This window comes from Brassica oleracea, chromosome C5 (genome assembly GCF_000695525.1).
Source record: "Brassica oleracea var. oleracea cultivar TO1000 chromosome C5, BOL, whole genome shotgun sequence".
NCBI lineage: Eukaryota > Viridiplantae > Streptophyta > Magnoliopsida > Brassicales > Brassicaceae > Brassica > Brassica oleracea.
Genome location: NC_027752.1, coordinates 8,170,288 through 8,191,772, shown reverse-complemented (window position 1 = coordinate 8,191,772; position 21,485 = coordinate 8,170,288). Strand labels below are relative to the sequence as shown.

At 37.2% G+C, this 21,485-nt stretch overlaps 4 protein-coding genes across 7 annotated transcripts; all 4 read right to left on the bottom strand.

Annotated features, from left to right (window-relative positions):
- Positions 1-1,118: 1,118 nt before the first annotated feature.
- Positions 1,119-3,456, bottom strand: LOC106343305 (solanesyl diphosphate synthase 2, chloroplastic). Its single transcript, XM_013782479.1, has 6 exons — positions 3,015-3,456; positions 2,761-2,885; positions 2,556-2,683; positions 2,371-2,474; positions 2,158-2,285; positions 1,119-1,812 (listed from the first exon to the last, which is right to left on the bottom strand). Exons 1-6 carry the CDS (start codon positions 3,241-3,243, stop codon positions 1,264-1,266), a joined length of 1,263 nt encoding a protein of 420 aa, XP_013637933.1. The 5' UTR covers positions 3,244-3,456; the 3' UTR covers positions 1,119-1,263.
- A 1,029-nt stretch (positions 3,457-4,485) lies between these two features.
- Positions 4,486-7,923, bottom strand: LOC106294314. Of its 2 annotated transcripts, none has more exons than XM_013729871.1 (13): positions 7,845-7,923; positions 7,552-7,720; positions 7,175-7,366; positions 6,898-7,107; positions 6,712-6,795; positions 6,558-6,635; positions 6,328-6,492; positions 5,992-6,237; positions 5,614-5,912; positions 5,367-5,529; positions 4,948-5,285; positions 4,794-4,871; positions 4,486-4,716 (listed from the first exon to the last, which is right to left on the bottom strand). In XM_013729871.1, the coding sequence occupies exons 2-13, from the start codon at positions 7,708-7,710 to the stop codon at positions 4,698-4,700; spliced, it is 2,031 nt and encodes a 676-aa protein (XP_013585325.1). In that variant the 5' UTR covers positions 7,711-7,720; positions 7,845-7,923; the 3' UTR covers positions 4,486-4,697. The 2 variants fall into 2 exon arrangements, with proteins under 2 accessions (XP_013585325.1, XP_013585324.1); XM_013729870.1 differs by having other exon boundaries at positions 7,793-7,914.
- A 495-nt stretch (positions 7,924-8,418) lies between these two features.
- On the bottom strand, positions 8,419-14,720 carry LOC106294316. Its single transcript, XM_013729875.1, has 5 exons — positions 14,422-14,720; positions 13,585-14,174; positions 13,220-13,371; positions 8,761-9,124; positions 8,419-8,672 (listed from the first exon to the last, which is right to left on the bottom strand). The coding sequence occupies exons 1-5, from the start codon at positions 14,675-14,677 to the stop codon at positions 8,538-8,540; spliced, it is 1,497 nt and encodes a 498-aa protein (XP_013585329.1). The 5' UTR covers positions 14,678-14,720; the 3' UTR covers positions 8,419-8,537.
- Positions 14,721-15,365: 645 nt separating this feature from the next.
- Positions 15,366-18,093, bottom strand: LOC106294317 (protein SRG1-like). Of its 3 annotated transcripts, none has more exons than XR_001260807.1 (5): positions 17,830-18,093; positions 16,693-16,940; positions 16,280-16,607; positions 15,870-16,175; positions 15,366-15,530 (listed from the first exon to the last, which is right to left on the bottom strand). XR_001260807.1 is itself a non-coding variant. In XM_013729878.1 (5 exons), the coding sequence occupies exons 1-4, from the start codon at positions 18,091-18,093 to the stop codon at positions 15,930-15,932; spliced, it is 1,086 nt and encodes a 361-aa protein (XP_013585332.1). In that variant the 3' UTR covers positions 15,486-15,530; positions 15,921-15,929. The 3 variants fall into 3 exon arrangements, 2 of the variants coding, with proteins under 2 accessions (XP_013585332.1, XP_013585331.1); XM_013729878.1 differs by having other exon boundaries at positions 15,486-15,530; positions 15,921-16,175; XM_013729877.1 differs by lacking the exon at positions 15,366-15,530 and having other exon boundaries at positions 15,738-16,175.
- Between the last annotated feature and the right edge of the window lie 3,392 nt (positions 18,094-21,485).

Here is a 21,485-nt window from a genome sequence, read left to right as displayed (position 1 = left end):
TTGCTAAGGTGAGGGTCTATTCCCGAACTTCTCGTACACGGCTTAGGACCTCGAATAAATATAGTTTATTTCTAATGTGTTCCGTCTGTGTGAAATCGAGTCTATCATTGCTTGTTTAGTTTTAGGTTCTTTGCATAAACCGGAACTAGGGGGTTAGAGGATTCAACATTGATTGTTTCACTTAATGTAAATTCTTAGCTAGGATTGTTTTTGTTTGGAGACGGATACAGAGTCGGACTGCTGTATGCCGGATTGTATGGAGGTCACAGCCAACTTTAGTCGACCGGTTGAGCTGTAGACTGGAAGTGTCGATAAATCGTCTACGGGCGTGTGTTACCGAGCACTTTTTCGGTGTGTGTATGAACCGAGCACCTTTTCGGTAGTGTTTTGGCCTGTTAGTGGGCGGCGAGTGTGCACCTCGCTAGGACCATTGTTTGTTGTTTGGGTACTTTAGGTACTGTGTTTGACATGCATTATAATTAAATTATATTTATTCGGAGTGCTATGTCCGGGTCCATGGACTTCGGGGTGGCATCCCATACCTCACTGAGCGATTCCCCTGTCGCTCACCCCTCACTCTTCCCCTTTTCAGGTGAGACAAACAAGTATGTGATATTTGGACGGACTTGGTGCTACTGGACTTTTCTTTCGGATTTTATTTGGGCATGGGTGAGAGTTGTCGGGTTTATGGGCTTTTATATTATGGGATATTGTTGGTGGCCCGTCGTCCTTAGTGTCAGGGAGACAGGTATCACATTGTTGTATGATGACGCGTCGGGGGTGACACGCTGTCCTCCATATAGGAGGTGACGGGTGTCACAATTCCTTTCTACAGTTCAGTTAAGGTGCTTTATATCTGTCTAAACGGATTACATAACATCTCCGGGTGAGCAGTTCGTAAGGTGAGATACATGGGCGATCTTGTGGAAGTGTATGGAATGACTTTTCTGTTATTTATGAAGATCAAATACATATAATATCAATCTAGGTGGATTGCTTATGCGCTTATGTTCAATCATCAAACGGTAAGTCCCTCCCAGTAAATGAAGAACATTGAAATATAAATTTTCTGTTACTTACTGTGTCTTAATCTTACAAAAAATGTTTTACGCTCCTAGTTTTTCATCAAAAGAATAGTGACCATTATTTTTTCAATGTAGGCAAGGAGCTGTTTTTATTATTCCTTTTTATGACAGTAAAAAAAATTATGTGCTTGACCAAAAAAAAAGAAAAAAGAGTTACAATTTCAAATACTCTCTGAAGCTAATCAATCCTTTCAAGATTAAACATCACCATATCCTCCAGAGCTGATCTGAAACCACTTCTAGGAAGACAACTCAAGTTCTTCAAAGCAAGTTCTGCTTTCTCCTTGGCCAATTCTTGAGCTCTCTTGATCCCACCACCACTTCTAACCATTTCAATCGCTTCTTCAAGCGATCCAGGCTCGTAAAACTCAGACTCAATGATCTCTCTTAGCCTCGGCTCATTCTCTAGGGCGAAGATCACTGGCGCCGTTATGTTACCTTTGGCCAAATCATTTGCTGCAGGCTTCCCTAGCTGTTCTGAGGATTGAGTAAAGTCCAAAATGTCATCAACTACTTGGAAAGATAATCCAAGATTTTTCCCGAACTGATACATTTGCTCTGCTACTTCGCTTTCGACGCTACTGAATATTGCAGCTCCTTTGGTGCTTGCAGCTACTAATGAAGCTGTCTTGTAGTAACTCTTGAGTAAGTAGTCATCGAGCTTGACGTCACAGTCGAATAAACTCGATGCTTGCTTTATCTCACCGCTTGCAAAGTCTTTGATCACCTGAAAAAAAGATAAATCAAGATTTTTGTTTCTTTGAATAAAAAGGTCCGGAGCCGATAAACCACAACATGTAATATTAGTTTTGTTCTTGAGGATTGAGGACCTCTAACATAATGGTCATGAAACTTTCCAGTCAAGTCCGTAATCCCCTAACCCTTAAACCACAATATGTAATATTAGTTTTGTCCTAGAGATCTCGAACCAAAGATCTCTAACACATTGGTCATGATACTTTCCAGTTAAGCTAACGACCTTTGGTGATAAACCAAGATTCAGACTTATAGTGTTGTTGTATTGTCTACCTTCTTCCAATCTCAAGAAAAGGGGAAAGAATCTTCTACTAACCTGACTTATGAGCTTAATGACTTCTAGGTTCTCAAGATTAGCCAAGTACCATGATGCTTGAGCAAACATGAAATCACCAGCTAGCACAGCTACTCTTGTTCCAAAGAGCTCGTGAACAGTTTCCTTTCCTAACAAAACACACATAAAAAAAAAAAAAGCTTTAAGAACACTTTGCAGAGAAAATGTAAATCCTGATCAAAACTTTTGTCTCACCTCTTCGCATATCACTTTCGTCTAAGACATCGTCATGTATTAAACTTGCCGTGTGAATCATCTCAATGATCTCAGCTAAACGCCGATGCTCTACCGTAAGCTCCCTGCGCCAAAGATTTAACTACAAATCATCATTTTGATTGCTAAAGATTGCAAAATCTTTTAAGTAAAATTGTATAGATTACTTTAGGCCAGCTAGTTCCGCAGTGGCTTGTGATACGAGGAAGACCAAACCGGGTCTCATTCTCTTACCACCAGCACTGAATATTTGCTCAGCCGCAGATATCAGAACCGGGTTTTCTGCACCAACAATCTATAAACATAGAAGAGGCATTTGCAATTAACACTATAGCTCTCGTTTTAAGACACGAGAATGAAGTAAAAACTAACCGAGAGAAGATTGTCGTTCAAACTCTGTAGATCATCAGCCACTACTTCAAACAGACTCTCCAAAGATATTGGCTTTCGTGACTCTTGCCTCAGATTGATCATCACTGTTTTATCTTCACCGAGACCTACACAATCAGAACCCATCAAACTCCAGAACCGAAACAGAGCAATCATTCAACTACTTAACCAAACGAAACAGAGCAATCATTCAATTTATTGTTTTAAGAAGAAGAAAAAATACTAAATAACCATACCATTGACCAGAGCATTCTCCTTGGGTTTCGCCGGAATCGCTCTGCAGCTCCCTGAATCTCGCCGGAGAAATACCAAGTTTCCAGCACCGTAGCTTCTTCTACCAATACTACAAACAGTCTTCGAACAGTTCCCAAAGAAGATTCGACGACTTGTAGGAGAAGAGCACCCGCATGGCATCAGATCAAGAACACTCGTACCCAAGTCTATATTCCGACAAGACATCATCATTTCTCAGACAGAATCCAAACTTCGGAAACTGATGAGAGACTAAATAAAGAGAGTCTTGTTAGATTATGAACACGAGGGAAGTGCAAAAGGTCTTGATTTTGTTTGGGTGGACGAAACAAAACCACATGAGAACTCTCTCTCAAAACTCGACCTTTGGAGGAGAACAAGAGAGAGAGATTTGAGATTTGTTGTGTCCGTTTTTTTATTCAATATACAAATGCTGAGAGGGAAAAAAACATTACTTTATCAGTTCAGAAGCTGATATGTCACCACGTGTACAGTACCTATTGGTTTATCATCTAAGTCGTATCAAATTATTTCGATATTAGAGAATATCCTTTTCCGATATCAATAAAGTTAGGAGCAGCTCAATAGAATATTAATTATTTTTAGATCTCAGTGACTTTATAACTATTTTCCTTACCCTGCAATAGTACAAATATTAGGTTCTAGGAAAATTAAACATCAACAAAAGAAAAACTGAATTACATATTTCCTGTTGTCAAAAAAAAAAAGGAATTACATACTTGATACTTCCATCCATTTGCATGATTGCAGTTAGATTATTAACTTTCTTTTAGTTATCTTACAATTCTAATCCATTTAGTTTAAATTTTTAAATGACGTGTTCATGCCAATGAACTTACCAATCAAAACTTAGTAATGTTATCTTGTCGAATACATTATACATCTTTTTTTTTTGTCTGAATATGTGATTTATCTTAATTTAAAGTTATTTCTTTAATACTATATAAGATATGGCATATCTAACTTTAATTACAAATCTTTTTAAATTTGGAATAGAGACAACTAAGTAGTAAGTACTACCATAATCAATTCTAACTTTTACAACTAGGGAGCATGGACCAAGCAATAGTCGGGGTCATAAATGGCCACGCAAATATATATATAATCAAGCCTACGAAGCAAATTTCGTATCTCCTTTCTTTCTTGTCAGAAACTAATAAATATCTCAATCAGTTTTTAAAAAGAAAACACAAATTGCTTTCCACTAATTAATTCTAAAATCACTCAGCTTTACGGAAGGAGTTAGCATAATTAGTAGATAATTTTTAGGGTGTGGTTCTTATGAGAATATAAGAATCCGTTTTTTAACTTTTAATTAAAAAAATTAGGAACCGTTATTTAATTTTTTTAGTTGGTTCTTATATTCCGATAAAAACTTCACCCCAAGAATAAAAACTTCACCCCAAGAATACCCAATAATCTTGCTCTTAAGAGACTTGGCAAAAAGTTTTAAAGAAACCTCGTAATGTCGGAACTCGGAACAACCAACACCACATTTCTTTTAAGAAAACACAACTTTGCTTTCCACTAATTGATTTTAAAATCACTGAGCTTTACAGAAGTTAGTATCAACAAGAGACTTAGCAAAAAGTATTAAGGAAACCTCAATAATAACAGACAGTTGATTGTAAGAGTGTGTTTGACATTCAAATGCTCCTTACGATCCTGCAAAAAGATTCAACAAACCAAAATTTCAAGACCTTTACTCTCTTTGCTTCAACCAAAAGCTATATATCTCTCACCTTCCAAGCCGAGATAGCTCAGGTTCCGCCAATAGCATATCTTGCAACGGTTTCGCATCTGTATACCTTTCGCTAGAACTAAAAAAACGAGAAAACAAATGTCACAAGATAGAGAGAGACATAAGAGAGAGATAGAAATAGAGATCTTTCTTACTCGCAGATGTGATCGACAGCAAGCAATCGATGACGAATAACGAAATCACGACCAACGTAAGTCACAACCAAGGAGCCAGCATCAGGATGTGGCCAGCTTCTTGAAGTAGGGAACCTGAGGATGAAAGTGCCCGGTTCTTGACTTTGAAGTGAATGTTCCGCCTCTTCTTTAGTAACAAACCCTTCTATCCATTTAGGCGAACAAGAGCGCCACATCCCGTTAATCAATCCCCTCGATATAGAAGTAGCAACAGGGAACAACCAACACCACATTTTCTCAAAATTCTCTTGAGTTATGTAATCATAGCATCCACATATCCTCCTTAGTAGCTCAAAATCCTGAGCAACAATTTCACGTCTCAGAGTCGCATCATCAAAGACCAGATCAAAACTTTTGATATATGGGAAAGAGAGAAGAACCTGGTGAGTGAGAGATCTACTGCTGCAGTTAGCTATTCTCATGAAATGTTCTTCAATCTCAATCACCACATTGTCCCAATGAACATTTTGATAGTTCCGAGAGATCAGAATCCACGCATTTGTTCCTTCTGCTATCAGCTTTCTCGCCATTTTGATTTGATAACTGACCAAAAAAGAAAAAAAGAATCACGTTTCAACTTATTCTCGTAGTTTCTGTGATTGAGAGACTGATTAAGTATATATTTACCCGTGATGGGAGCAGCCGGAGTAGAGAGAAACTTGATCTGCAAACTCAGAAACTTCCTCATCCCCTGCGTTGTTTGTGATTTCCTTCATAATAAGAGATCTCTCTGTCAAGTTTCCAAGGCAGTATTTGAAAATCGTCGAGTCTGAGATTGTATATCTTCTAGAACCCATCGAGCCTCTAACTTCAGTGTTGTCTGAGTCAGTTGAAGATTGATCTTCTTCTTCTTCTTCTTCTTCTTCTTCTTCTTCGTCCTGGTTCTGAGGTCCCCATTCCATACTAGTACCATTTCCACCCTCAAACTAACTCAGAGAAAAACAACTTAGTAAGCTTTGACATAGAAAAAAGAATAATGTAAATCAGAGAGAAACTGGATTTTACCTCGCTCTCAGGAATCTTTTCTTCTCCCAATTTGATTCGTTTCATAGACAAGGAGCTATCTGAAGCTCCATTCCTCGATGGCACTCCTTCAACTAAAGGACTCAACCTTTTAGGGGTAACAGAATCACCACCGGTCCTTGAGATGCAACGCATTTGGTTGGTAAAAGCTTCTAGGAACGGGTAAGAACCATTGTTCGGTATTTCGAATTTGATGCAGAACAGTCTCTTGTCACACTTGGAATAATGCTTTAAACAAAACAACCACAATCAGAAGAAACAAAAAAAGATTAGAAAATGCCAAATGTCACACTCCCAACGACTTATTACAATCACTACCTGAGATATTTTGAGCTTCAAGGAAGCACATCCGTTCAATAAGGTGCACGGTTTATCTTCCGCTGAGAACTCAACGCCATCATAGCTTACAAGAAGGGGAGCCTCCAAGTCACTAGTCTTCTCTACAGGCGTCCCGCTATTAGCATACAGTAGAGAAGCCACAACCTAGGTGTGATCAAACCAATCAGACATGTTTCCAGAGGTAAACAAGTTTAGACAAGAGAATAAACCTGCACATCCTTGCGCACAGGTTGTCCAATAGCATTTGATAAAACAACATCCAAGGAAAAAATCATCCCGCAAGATGCCTATTAAGAAAACAAAAGATGTTCAGTGAGAACGTCAAAAGCATAATACAGTTACGCAATAAAAAACTCTTTAAACCTTTTCGCCAACGATACTCCAAACACCATCTTCATCTACTTCACAGGTAGATGGCTTCTCAACAGATAACCATAGAGGTGGGTCCTGCGTCCAAGAAATGAATAGCAGAAATAAAGAACACACAGGACAAAGAGTCTTTTTTTTTTCGAAAAGGAAGGCGGCAGAGACTTTAAGCAGATAAGATACCTTTGTGTAATGATTGTTTACATGGACAGTAGAGGGTAAAACTTGTGCACAGTGGATGAAACCTTGAACGCTATAACCATCTCCACCAACACTGAACAGCGAAACCCTTCGCACATTATCTGAGTTTGTGCCATTGGTCATTACAGAAGTCAAGACTTTCTCTCCTACCTTCTTTCCACATATATAAAGGCGCATGTAGTTTCTAGAAACCTAAGAAACAAACAGAGAGATCAGTACATTCAACAAGAAAAGAGTCATCAGAGATGTTATTTGTTACCTCACAACCAACATGAACCCATCTTTGAAGAGGAAACTCAGCAGTTGTAGAAACGTTAGGAACCTCGGTCCAAGAAGCAGTGTTTACAGGGTCAGGAGCTTCCTTGTGAAGCAGTGTCAATGGCAAAAGGATCATCTTCTTGTTTTCATCTAGCACCAGGAAAGGCGCACTAAAACTCATGTCGGAATGAACCTAAGAAGAAAAGCCGTTAGAAAATCTCAAAGCAGCAACTCAAAAGATCCACCCATCTTCCTCAATTCCAAAGGTTGAAACTTTTACATGGATAATGCGAATCTACTGTATTACAGAACATTTCCAATAACACAAGACATAAAAAAAAAAAAAAAAGGCTAGCTTTTAGTTCTCGAGACCCTCACCTGTCTGATGATTGTAGAAGGGTACGTGGTGGAATCCAAGAGATAAACCCAGAAGCAGAGAGAGAACGTCTCGAACTCTTGCTTCTCCACTTCGACATCGACATTGAAATCCTCTAAGAGAGAGTACTTCTCGGTGTCAAGTGCACAACCATCCGCCATTATAACCACCCTGAAGGAAGAAGAACTTAGCGAGCGAAGCCCTTGAGAAAAAAAAAACTTCGATCGGGAGAAAAGGAGAGACCTTTGCTATCACTCGCTTTTCTCGTTACACAAACAAAACAAAACAAACTCACAATCGGTATTAGCTTTAGAGGAAACTGAAAAGAAAGGTCTTTTCTTCTCGTCTTTCTGACGGCTGTTAATTAACGGTTGGTACCGTCTTCCTTCCGGTGGTTTCAGTCTATAGGGAAGATCAGGGAAGAATCCAGTGCTTCGCGATCACGGTACTAGACTATTTCTAGCCAATCAAATTCTTAGATCCTTATACTGGATTTGGTACGGTGACAGACCGTCTTTTATTTGTAATTTGATTTGGTTTACTTTGATTTCATGCAATTATCATTTAATTTTTAGTATATACGTATTTGGTTAATCAGTTAGCACTACTGTATGTATATTCCTATTATACGATCTCGCTGAATACAAAATTTTAACCAATACTAGTTGTTTAGCTGGTTCAGTTACTCTAAAATCTATAATTTTAAACAAATAGTCACTTAGCTGGTTGCTTAAAAAAAAAAAAAGTCACTTAGCTGATTCAAAACCAGTGGGAATATACAGAAATTGCAGTCCGGTTTGGCTATTTCGAATTGGTTCGGTTTATTTTTCTTTATTAGAAAGTCTTAAACATTTCTTCTTCTTTTTTTCGCTAAAAAGCCTTAAACACTTCTTTCTCAGTTCGATACTATTAACAATCAAGATTCTTGATGAGTTAGTTGACATGTCTTATATTAGCAACTTTAAAGAAGATATATACATTTTTCCACTTAAACATCGGACTTTGGAATAACAATGTCGAAATCAGATACAGTCCATTCTGCAATTTGATTCTTGCTCATATATATTTCAGTTCCTAAATCTATCGACGACCAGTGTCTTTTCACCGGTTCCGTCCCTGGATCCTGCAAGTTTTTGTTATAAAAAAAAAATTGTAATAATGTATTTACGTTAATGCTAAAATGCAGGTATATTTATAGATTACTACAATACCTGGTAAAAGTGAAGTGACTGAGAGAGTTTTCCGACATCAAGTTCCCAAGTTCTCGGATCTCCAATCCAACCTTGTCCTTTCTTTGTCGGATACCCAAACTCTTCCCACACAGGATGAGGCAGGATCTGCAGAATCTCCTGCGGCTGTGGATTACTGTACGGGTCGCAAACATCGTACGGAGCTTCCGCGAAACGCGCGTTTCCAGGAACGCAGTAATAGTGATACGCTTCGTAAGGGAACCTCTCCTTGTCCGTCCTGTGAACTTTAGTCCCGTTTGGAAACGCGTGGTGCGGTGGACAAGCGCCTAGCCGGTTGGGGCTGCACACTGCGGTTGACTGGGGGTTGATTATCATCTCGCTGTACCTAGTATTAGTGTATATACTTAGTTACTATACGAGTATAGGGTGTTACTATACTCATTCTATATACGGTATAAATACCCCACTTGTACATGACTTTCATTAATTAATAAAAGATACAGTTTAAGTTTGGATTACTCTTAATATGGTATCAGAGCTTTTATAACAAACTTTCCGCCATTGACAACAAGCTTGATTTTGCGAGTTCTTCAGCTTGAATCTTCTCGATTCAGATCTCATGAGTGCTCCAATTCATCAAATCCTTGTTGATTCCTTCGTATCTTGGTGTTTCCTTGTTCGAGACATCTTGTTTCTCATCTCCGTCGTCGTCTTCGTTTCGATTCTTTCTCCGTTCTTCTGAATCGCGTCATGACTTCGAATCATTCACCTCCGCGTCCTCCGGTGGATCACTACAACAATCCTTACTATCTTCATAACTCGGATCATGCGGGACTCGTCTTGGTCTCTGATCGTCTTGAAACGGGAGCTGACTTTCATGCTTGGCGTCGCTCTGTTCGTATGGCGTTGAACGTCCGTAACAAACTTGGATTCATTGACGGTACGATTCCTAAACCTCCTGCGGATCATCGAGATTCTGGTTCTTGGTCGCGTTGTAACGATATGGTCTCGACGTGGTTGATGAATTCTGTTTCGAAGAAGATAGGGCAGAGTTTACTCTTTATGTCAACTGCTGAATTGATTTGGAAGAATTTGATGTCAAGATTTAAACAAGATGATGCTCCACGTATCTTTGAGATTGAGCAGAAGTTGAGCAATATTCAACAGGGTTCTCTTGATGTGAGTACATATTACACTGAGCTCGTAACTCTTTGGGAGGAATTTCAGAATTATGTGGATCTTCCTGTTTGTACTTGTGGCAAATGTGAATGCAATGCAGCTGCTTCTTGGGAGTTGATACAACAGAGAAGTCGTGTAACCAAGTTCTTGATGGGGTTGAATGAGTCCTATGATGCTACACGTCGTCACATCTTGATGCTTAAGCCGATTCCATCGATTGAGGAGGTCTTTAACATGGTTGCTCAAGATGAAAGACAGAAGATAATTCGCCCATCTCTCAAGACAGATAGTGTTGTTTTCCAGACTTCGGCTACTGAATCTGCAAGTCCTCATTATGCTGCGGCTGTTGCCTATCGTCCTAAACAACGCCCTGTATGTACACATTGTGGAATGGCTGGACATATTGTTCAGAAATGCTTCAAGTTACACGGATATCCTCCTGGTCATAGGTTTTATAATACCAATGCCTCTTCTCAGCAACGACTCTCTGCTCCCTCTAACAATCAGTCACGTGGACCAGTATCTCAATCATCACATCAACATCAGTCTACTACGGCTGGTAATACAGTGGCTCAAGTGCAGAATGCTTCTCCTGGTGCGCTTGATTTGGCTCATTTCACTCAGGAACAAGTTACTCAACTCTTACAACAACTTCAGACTCAAACACGTCAACCTGATTCTACTGCCAACTGTGTTTCAATGACTTCTTCTATCACAGAAAAAGGGATTACGCCTGCTGAATCATCTTGTGGTATCATACCTTTTCCATCTTCAAGCCTTCGTTTTGAGAATAATACTCTTACATTTCAACATCAAACTTTAACTTCTCTTACTCATGCTATTCCTTCTGGTGCTTGGATAGTAGACAGTGGAGCTACAACTCATGTCTGTTGTGATTTGTCTCTATTTGTTGAAACTTATCCTGTTTCAGGAATGACTGTATCACTTCCTAATGGCACTAGGGAAAGCATAACTCATTCAGGAATAGTTCGTTTATCTGAAACACTGACACTTCATGATGTTCTCTTTGTTCCTTCTTTTCATTTTAATCTTGTGAGTGTTAGTAGTCTTTTACGACGTGATAAATGTTCTGCTCACTTCTTTCCTGAATATTGTTACATACAGGACCATACTCGGGCCTTGAAGATTGGTGAAGGTTCTCTGCTTCACAATTTATATGTTTTGGATTTTGGTCAAGCTTCTGTTTCTTTCTGTGGCTCTGTTCGTGTTGATGAAGATCTTTGGCATATTCGTCTAGGGCATCCTTCATTGGAGCGTTTAAAGCTTTTGACTGGTCTTCTTCCGTGTTCTAAGTCGGGTACTACAGTCTCAACACCTTGTTTAGTTTGTCCTTTAGCTAAGCAGAAAAGATTACCTTTTGTGTCAAATAATAACATGTCGAGTTCTCCATTTGATTTGATCCACATAGATACTTGGGGTCCTTTTTCAATAGAGTCTGTTGCTGGTTTTCGATATTTTCTTACGATAGTTGATGATTGTACTCGTGTTACATGGGTTTATATGATGAGAAATAAAAGTGATGTTTCTGAGATAATGCCTTCGTTTCTTAAGCTTGTTCAAACTCAATATCAAACGAATGTTAAATCCATGAGAAGTGATAATGCTCCTGAATTACACTTTGGTCATCTAATTCGTGAATTTGGCATTACTCATCAGTATTCATGTGCATACACTCCACAACAAAACTCAGTTGTGGAAAGGAAACATCAACATATATTGAATGTTGCTAGAGCTCTTTTGTTTCAGTCTCATCTTCCTTTGGCATATTGGAGTGATTGTATTCAAACTGCTGTCTTTCTTATTAACAGAATGCCATCTCCTTTGCTTAAAAATGTGTCTCCTTATGAGCTCTTGGTAAAGAAGCAACCTGCTTATAATTTTCTGCGTGCTTTTGGTTGTTTGTGTTTTGTCTCCACATTGAATAAAGATAGACATAAACTTTCTCAGCGAGCAAATGCAAGTGTTTTCATTGGATATGCATCAGGTTACAAGGGTTATCGGGTTCTTGATTACATAAATCCATCTATGGATTAAAACAAGCATCTAGACAGTGGTACACATGTTTCTCCTCTGTTCTGTTGAAGTCTGGTTTTATACAATCTCCTGCCGATCATTCTCTCTTTATATCTCAACAAGGAACCTCTTTCACTGCTGTTTTGGTTTATGTTGATGATATTTTGATTGCGGGGAATGATGATGAAGCTGTCCTTCGCCTGAAGCAAACTCTTCATCACGCCTTTAAGATCAAAGACTTAGGTCAGGCTCGTTTCTTCTTGGGTTTGGAGATTGCAAGGAATTCTACAGGGATCTCTCTGTGTCAACGCAAGTACGCTCTTGATCTTCTTGCTGATACGGGTTTCCTGGCTTCAAAACCATGTGCTGTTCCTTTGGATCCTACTATTCCGATGAGCAGCACTACTGGTATTCCTCTGGAAGATATAACATCTTATCGGGAACTTGTTGGTCGTCTCCTATACTTGACAATCACAAGACCTGACATTACCTTCGCTGTTCATCGTCTCAGTCAGTTTCTTTCAGCACCTACTGATGTACACTTACGTGCGGCTCATCATGTCCTGCGATATCTGAAATCTAATCCAGGCCAAGGATTGTTCTATGCGGCTGATGCAGAGTTGTGTTTGAATGCGTTCTCTGACGCTGACTGGGCTACATGTCCTGATACAAGACGCTCTGTGACTGGTTTTTGCATCTACTTGGGTTCTTCTTTGATTAGCTGGAAATCAAAGAAGCAGTGCACTATCAGTCGTAGTAGTACTGAGGCAGAGTATCGTAGTATGGCTATGACGACTTGTGAATTGATCTGGTTACAACAGCTTCTTACTGATCTTCATGTTGCAGTCACTGCTCAAGCTAAACTCTTCTGTGATAACAAGTCGGCAATGCATATTGCTAACAACCCTGTGTTCCATGAGCGTACGAAACATATCGAGGTTGATTGTCATACCATTCGCGATCAGGTCAAGAAAGGATTCATCTCTCTTCATCATGTTACTACGACGAATCAACATGCTGATGTCTTGACCAAGGCTCTCCATCCGGGTCCTTTCCATTCATTGATCAACCGAATGTCTCTTTCAAGCCTTTATACTCCTTCTTGAGTTTCATGGCTTGAGGGGGGTATATTAGTGTATATACTTAGTTACTATACGAGTATAGGGTGTTACTATACTCATTCTATATACGGTATAAATACCCCACTTGTACATGACTTTCATTAATTAATAAAAGATACAGTTTAAGTTTGGATTACTCTTAATACCTAGTGACGTCGCTTGTGACATCACCGTCGCATTCGCTACCGTCGTTTTTCCAGCAACTTCCCATGTCCATTAGATAGAACTGGCTCCCTGAACCGCCACCTTTTAGAATCTCTAGCTTGAATCTAACCTTGAAGTCCGGCGATTTCAGCATCTTGTTCGTCATAGAAAGATTACAAAACAGAGTATTTTAGTTCCAAAACCATTATAGAGTTACATGTATGAAGTCATAAATTTTCTTATGTTAATCTTAATAAAATAATTTTTTTTTGTTTGATAATCTATGTATAATAATTCTTAAATATCGAGGGATTTCATTCAGCGGGCCATAATCACAGAAAGATGAAACAGAGGATTAGATACGTACCGTTTTCATCATTCCTCTAGTATCGTAATGATACCCACCGGAGAAACCATGTGAAGCGTCAGCTCGTAGATAAAGCATCAACCATGGATACTTAGAAGAAGTCTTCAACAAGTGATGAAACACCCAACTCTCATTACCACCAACTTTCTTCTCCCATTTCACCTTATAGTACGAGTTATTACCAACCACGGAATCATCTTCTTGGTCAGTATCCAAATCCCAAGTCCCATAAAAACTCCCACTCATAAGCCCTTCTTGATCCACAATGCTTGTGTACTTGTGATGCATTGTTGGCATATTCATACATCCTTCCCCAAAACATGGAAACCTTCCCGTAGGAGGAAAAGGTTTCGCCTTTTTACCGTTTTCAGGACAAATCGCAGCTAGAGTATCCGTGTTACCGTTCTTTAGCATTATCATCCAAAACTGCCATGGGTTCGGGTCGTCCATAACTTGACATTTGTTTCCTAAGTATATCTCCTTTTGAGCAGCGTAGATATCTGCGCTTTCTCCGGCGTTTATGCCTCCGTATGTTCCGTTTTGTACACCGAGTCTATTGTCTACTTCGTCAACTTTGTGGTTTATCCTCACTAAAAATGTCACAATAACACAACAAAAGAGTTTTAGCTTGAGGTTTAAGACATCAGTTCTTTCTTCACATCTGCGTTTGCGTTTACAGTTTCTTCAGATGAATCTATAATCTTAAACATCTTCTCAAGCAAAAATTATTTGTTGGTATTGACGTCAGCAATTTGCAAAAAAAAAATTAGAGAAAAAGAGAAAGATTGTTTTAAATTTCAAAAATGTGAAAAGAACATAACAACAATGTTATCTTACCAGGCAAGCCAGATTGATCGAGATCAAAGCAATCTGCCATTCGTGGGCTTCCCATGTTCTTAGCTTCTTCACCAACCTCATTGCATTGGTTCCATGATTCTATAGCTACCCTTAAGCTATCATTTTTCATCCCGGGATCTCCCAAAGCTGATGCATATTGGATATTTGTTGTTGTATAGTCTGATCCAACAAAGGAATATGAAAGAAATGAAAGTATAATCATAAGTCTGAATGATCCATAGGTACTCTTCTCCATTATTGCAGAGCTAAATCTCTGAAATTTTTCTTATTCTATTTTAGTTAGCTTCATAAGTATATATATATATAGGCAGAGGCAACTCCTTCCATGGCTGGCGTTATGTGGTAACAAACACATTCTTTTAATTTCCTTTTCTGTTGTCAACAAATTTAATTTTTCTCTTTAAAATTATGAATTTCTGTATATTTTTCAACCAACTAAAAATAGAGGTTTACCCTAATTTGTAAGTTTTTTTTTCTGTTTATCCATTTGCAGAGAAATATGTGTTTTGAGAAAAAGTACTTCCGTCACTCTTTACGCTTGAAGAGACCTGTTGTTGTTATCCACAAGACTGCAAAAGAGGTTGGTAATACGTTAAGTTGAATGTATATCTTACGTTGAGGTTTCTTAAGTTATCTAAAGAATCTTGTGAATTAGTCTTTCCTTTCAGCACACGTTAACACAAAAGTTACTAAGTTTAGGAGTCGGACAGAATTAATTATTTTGCGACAAATCCACCACTTGTAAGATGACAGTTTGTGAATCATGTGATCACTATTATTAGGTAAAGCTTTATTATTGATAAAAACATTACTGTCTTATTATAGCAACATGTAGAAGCATTTTCTGTTTCTTTTTAACAACACGTATAAGCAATTTCAGCTGGAAAACTTGCCTTTAACAAACAAGATGTAAATAGAGAGAGAGAAGGAAGAACAGATCATAGAGATTGTTTGCAGAAGAAATCAAGAAAACAGAGGAGTAGAACAGAGTGGATATAGTTTCTTGGTTCACAGACCATGATTGCCATCTGGAATGAACCACCGCTTATTCTGATTATTTTTATATCATTCCTCATCGTCCATATTCCCTAACCAAGATGGAGAAATATATATTAGATTGAAGGAGTGTGGTAAAGCTGTTTTAACATATTAGGATGGATGCAATGTTTTGATATAATGAGTTAATTAGGAGTCATACGATGACGGTGATTTAAGGTTATGCTTAATTCCACGAATAGCATGAGACTAACACATAATTTGACTATTATTGGAAAGTTGAGTGACATGTGCTACTATTCTTACATAAGGACCACTAACGCTAAGAAACGAAGACGCAGAAGCTATGGTCTTATGATACCAAACCTATATATTCACTGGTTGTTTAATATCTAAAAGATTTAAACCAAAGACGAGAGAAAAACAGTAACAGAGACATGGACTAGTCTGGAGAAGGCAGAGTTTCTTGGGAAACAAGATACCACTTCCCCTTAGATTCTCATTGCATCGAGGTAAGCTTTTCCGTAGAGTTCACGGGAGAACAAGCCCTTCAAGTAGTCTTTAGTTATCAGGCTTTTAAATTTTGCACGTTTCTTTCGCTTTTCAACGGGACTTTTCGCTGGAGAAATTTCTTTATTCAGTCCCGGATTATGAAATGTCGCAAAAGACAGCCTTTCTTTCTCCGAGTTCACCACCACGCGATGCTCAATGCTTTTGTATATCCCGTTCGTTATGATCTACATTACACGACCCAAATTGTGTTAGTTCATCACAACATCTCTAGTAGTTTGATACCATATACTCTCTCTCTCTCTCTCTCTTTATGACTCTATCCGTATACCTCTAAGACGTCTCCAACATTGACAATGAAAGCGTTTGGGAGGGGTTTGACAAAAACCCATTTGCCATCTTTCTTGATTTGGAGACCTTCGACGTCATTCACTTGCAACAGTATGGTGAGTGCGACCGCATCGGAATGCGGAGTTAGGCCGATCACCTGATTGGGCTCTGGACACGGAGGGTAGTAATTCATCCTCATACTCTGGAACATATCATCACCAAATCTTTCTTCAATTTCCTCAGGTTTGATCTCCAGGGCTTCCCCCATTTTGGCTATTAAGATTTTAGCTATGCTCTTAACTTGAGCGGAATACATCTCTAATGTGTCTCTGAAAAACATATAAAAAAATGTAATTAGAAAGAAGTTGTGTGGAGTTAGTTGAGAACGTTAACACATTTGTATGCATGCAAAACCTAAAGGGAAGAGGTAGCTTGGGGAACAAGTGAGGCTTGCGTAATTGAGCAGGTTGCATTGTAAAGAAGAATATATCTGCCCAATCGAGTTTCTGATCTTCTGAAAGCACAAAAGCTTGTCCGAAACCTTCCATCTCATCTGGTTTCTGCCAGAACTTTTTCTTTTCTTCCATGGGAAGGCTGAATAAATCATGAGTCTCCAGCTTTGTTTTGTCCAAGAAAGTTGGGTCAATTCCATGGTTCACAAGCTGTAAATGAGTACATGACCATAAAGACATAACCACAGTGAAGAAATATTAAAGCATAAAGTGTTATTCTCCATTAGATTTAATCTATTCTATTAAATCAGAATCACGATTAATTGATAAATGTATAGTCCAACTTATTTTATAACTGTGTCTAAATGATTATCTAGTTATATCACGTAACCATCTTCCATAACCACCTTCTAAATATACCGTTTGATTTATAACTGCATCTAAATTGTCAAAATTTACAAAACTCATTTTTAATCGCACGACAAATTATTATGTGTAATATTATGTGTAATAATAATGTTATCATCTTTATATATGAAATCAAATCATGAAAATTTAATGAAAACATATTACTAATCAAAATTGTAAAGATTTATTGTTATTTAAAAAAGAAAAAGAAAAATTAATAACCGTTTAAGACTAAAGTGCAAAATTAATGTATGAAATAGCTATGCAATAAATATATAGTTATACAACATCATAAATTCAATACAATTATCAAAATCTCTCACTAATAATTTAAAATATATTTTACACAAATATGGTTATAAATAAAAACATAAACATGATTAAGAAAACACAAATATGAAATTGAATTTCAAAAAAAAACTGTAAAACAAAAAATATATCCGCCCTTCCTTTGATATATAATTAATGGAATACTGTAAGTATTTTCATTTCCCGATAAAATTATTTTTATCAGTGTCAGTATAAATTATTTTTCTTGGGGTCAGAATCTAGTATATGTTAATAAAATAGAAGAATAGTGTATTGTTTTCTAAGAAAATAGTAGACTCAGACGTGACAAGTTTAAAATAAGCTCCACATGAGGTCTCTAACATAGGTTATTTTGTAAAACGGAGAAGTTAAGAGACTTTGCCTGGAAAAATCCAAATTCTTTGCAAGCCAAATCGAGTTTCTGAACCTCAGAGTAGTCAGAGTCCTTGGCAGCGGAAGAACACAACCGCTTCATGTCGATGACTGGGATATCGGGTATTAGACCAGAATCATCCGTCACTCCAGATTTGTCTTGGTCAGACTGGACATACCTGGGAGGAACGGTTGTGATCACCTTCTCCTCCACCATCTCTTGGACCGAAGGAACTATAATAGAGCTCCACTGAGTTTCTCCTTTGGCTTCCATAGCGGCTTAGTTTCTTCTTGGATGAAACAGAAAAGTTGATGTATATAAAGCTAAAAACCGACTCTATCTGATTTATGGAAAAACTACTTAGAGAAACAGAAAAATGATGTATATAAAGCTAAAAGCCGACTCTATCTAATTTATGGAAAAACTACTTTTTGGTTTTATCGAGCATATGGAATGAATGATCATATTGAACCATAAAAATATTACGTTTAAGTATCAAGCGGTTCTCTCCGATCACGGATTTGTAAAAAATATTACGTTTAAGTAAGTATCAAGCGGTTCACTCCGATCACGGATTTGTTTTTTTCCCCACATGCAATTTTATGAATTATTATGATTATATGGAAATGGGTATAGAACGATGTCACAAAGATCACATCATTTCTTCTTCTTGTAAATACCATACGGTGGTGTGGCATGTGTCATCAAAGTCAATTGATTGTTGAAAATGACGAATAAATCAATAGGCGGTGCGTGAAGCCGTGAAGGTGAGTGAGCCACATAGCCGATGTCCCAAACGCCGCAACGCGGTTAGAAAGTCTGTCGTCGCGTTGAGATCCACTCATCGCTCCAGGATGTCCTCATGTGCAAATATTCACTTTCGGTTGTATATTTATACTCATTCTTACAGTTGTTATATATATTTTGCCAACATATATAAATACATACATTTTTCCTTTCCGTATAAATATCAATTAGATTATTTTTACGTAGACAACTCATGTCTTGAAATTGTACTATGCTTATATTTTAAATATTTCTAATCAAAATAAAAAAAACAATTTTCTCAAATAATCATTTTTAAGTTTTTGTCACAAAATAGCTTTCAAGAAAAAAAACTAAAATCACTAGTAGAAAAATGTGATATAGACACGGTTTAGTCACGGTAGACCGTGACTTTTTTCTGCTTTAGTCACTAACGGTTACGGTTAGTCACGAGACACATAAATGTGACTATTCGTAACTATTTCGTGGCTAAAAAATACACGTTGTGTCACGAAAATGTCGTGACTAAATATGGTCACATTTTGTCACGGTTAATTTGTGGCTGCGTTGACACGTTTTCAAAACTGTGTACAAACCGTGACTGTATAGCCACTATTTTGCCATTGTATTTCTGTGGCTATATTAGTTTTTTATAACCCCTAAACCTCAAAACTAAATTATGAATCCGTAATAATAAATTTAATCTCTAAATATAAATTTCAAAACCCAAATAGTAAACCTAATCTTTAACTCTAATCATTTTAAACTCAATTCTTAACTCTTAAATCTAAACCCTAAACTATATACTTCAAACCCATCATATACTTCAAACCCTATATCATATTCTAAACTTTATATCACAAACTTTATATCTCAAATCCAAATCTAATGATATTGAAACTCTAACACAAAACTTCAAACATAAATTTTCAATCTAATCTGTTAAAAAATTAACCAAAAAAATTATATCTAAAACTCCAAACCATATACTAAACCTTAATCTAACCTTCAAACTTTAGATCACAAACTCTAAACTTTAAACCAAAACTCTTTTCCCTAAATCATAAAGTTTTAACTCTTAAACTCCAAACCATCTTTAAGTTAAAAACTTTCAACCATAAATTATAAATCTATTTTCAAAAGTTTCTTTGCTATTGGTTAATATAAAATGGTGAGGATTCCCCTTTTTATAATCTCAGTAGTTGATTAAAGTTGATTTAATGGATAAGATTTTTTTTATATTTTAATTTTGTTTTTCTATTTCTCTTTCTACTTCTCAGATCTGTCGATCTCCTAAGATTGCTGCTATTGGTCAATGAAAAAGGTTGAGGATTACCCTTTTTCCAATCTCAGCCATCGATTAAAATTGATCTAATGGATAAGACTTTTTGCATTTTAATATTCTTTCCCTATCTCTCTTTCTTATTTCTCAGATCCGCCGACCTCTTTATCATCTATTTCCTCTTTCTCATCTTCATCTCTTCATCTTTTATTTTCCTTTTGTTGATCACCTCATCCTTCAACTCCGTTTTCCTTTCCGGTGGTGCAAAGCTCGATCTCCTCTATGTTTGTCTCCTCTCAGGTTGTCTTTTCTCCGGTCGTCTCCACTCAGGCCGGTCTCTTCTCGGGTCGTCTCCTCTTCGGTCATCTCTCTCCGATGGTACAAGGTGTTGTGGCAGTCCAGTCTCCTCGGTGGTGGAAATCCAGTCTACTCTCTACTCCTCTACAGACTACAGTCCTAGGCGTTGTGGCAGTCCAGTCGAATTGTCCGGTGCTTTAGCGGCCGTCAAAGTAGTTATATTTAGACTTTTTGTTGTAATTAGGTTTAGACTGTCTGTTGTAATTAGGTTTAGGTTAGCAAACTTTGTTTTGTCAGTAAACCAGTACATTTATAAACTGAATTTTAATGATAAAACAAAATTTTATTTGCAACCCAATTTTAAATCAATCTAATTTGATAACCAATTCGAATTAATAAACCAATTTCAGTTTGATAATAAATATTTGATTTAATATTATTTATTATCCTTTTATTTTAATTAGCTATTAAAATATAAATGTCAAATACTTTTTAAAATAATCAGAAAAGGTCATGAAATACCACAGATTAAAAAGGTGACTTAAAGACACGATTGATTTCGTGTTATATCCGTGACTATATTATCACGAACATAAATCGTGTTACTAACGTGTCTATTTTAGTCACGATTTGTCAGCGTAAGTTTTGGTCACGATCGTATACACACAGTTTTTTTTTTGTGACTAATCGTGACTATGTCATCCTATAGTCACGAAATAAAGACTATAGTCACGAAAATTTTCGTGCCTATTTCCCAATTTTCTACTAGTGAATAGTTCATTTTTATTTTAAAAATTTTAATTTTAATTTTTTAATTTTTATTATTTTGAAATCTCATCTTCAAAACTCCACTACTTAACTTTAAACCATAAACTTAAAACCCTTGAATATAGATGTATATTTATGCTTTAATAAAAATTATCTTAATCATTTTTTTATTTAAAATTTTTTTTTTTGAAAATAAATTAAAAGGATTATCATAGAGAAATTTTCAAATAAAAATCATAAATTTCCTTGAGAATATTTGAAATAAAACTGTAAGCTCTACAGCTTTTTTTTTTGGAAAAACATTAAAACTCTATAGTGACACAAAAGCGTTTCACACCAAAATTGACTAAACGCGCCAGCCAACACGCACCACACGCTGTGCACCAGCCAGCTAACGTTTCTCGGACCCGTAAATTAGCAAGGACGAGAAGGGTGGAATCGTCAATCAAAAGTGTTAATAATTGTTATAAATTCAATTCAGCGACTGACACCGTCTTCTCCAATAGCCTTGGGTTCTGACTTTTCTTTCCTTTTGAAGACCCCCCCCCCCCCC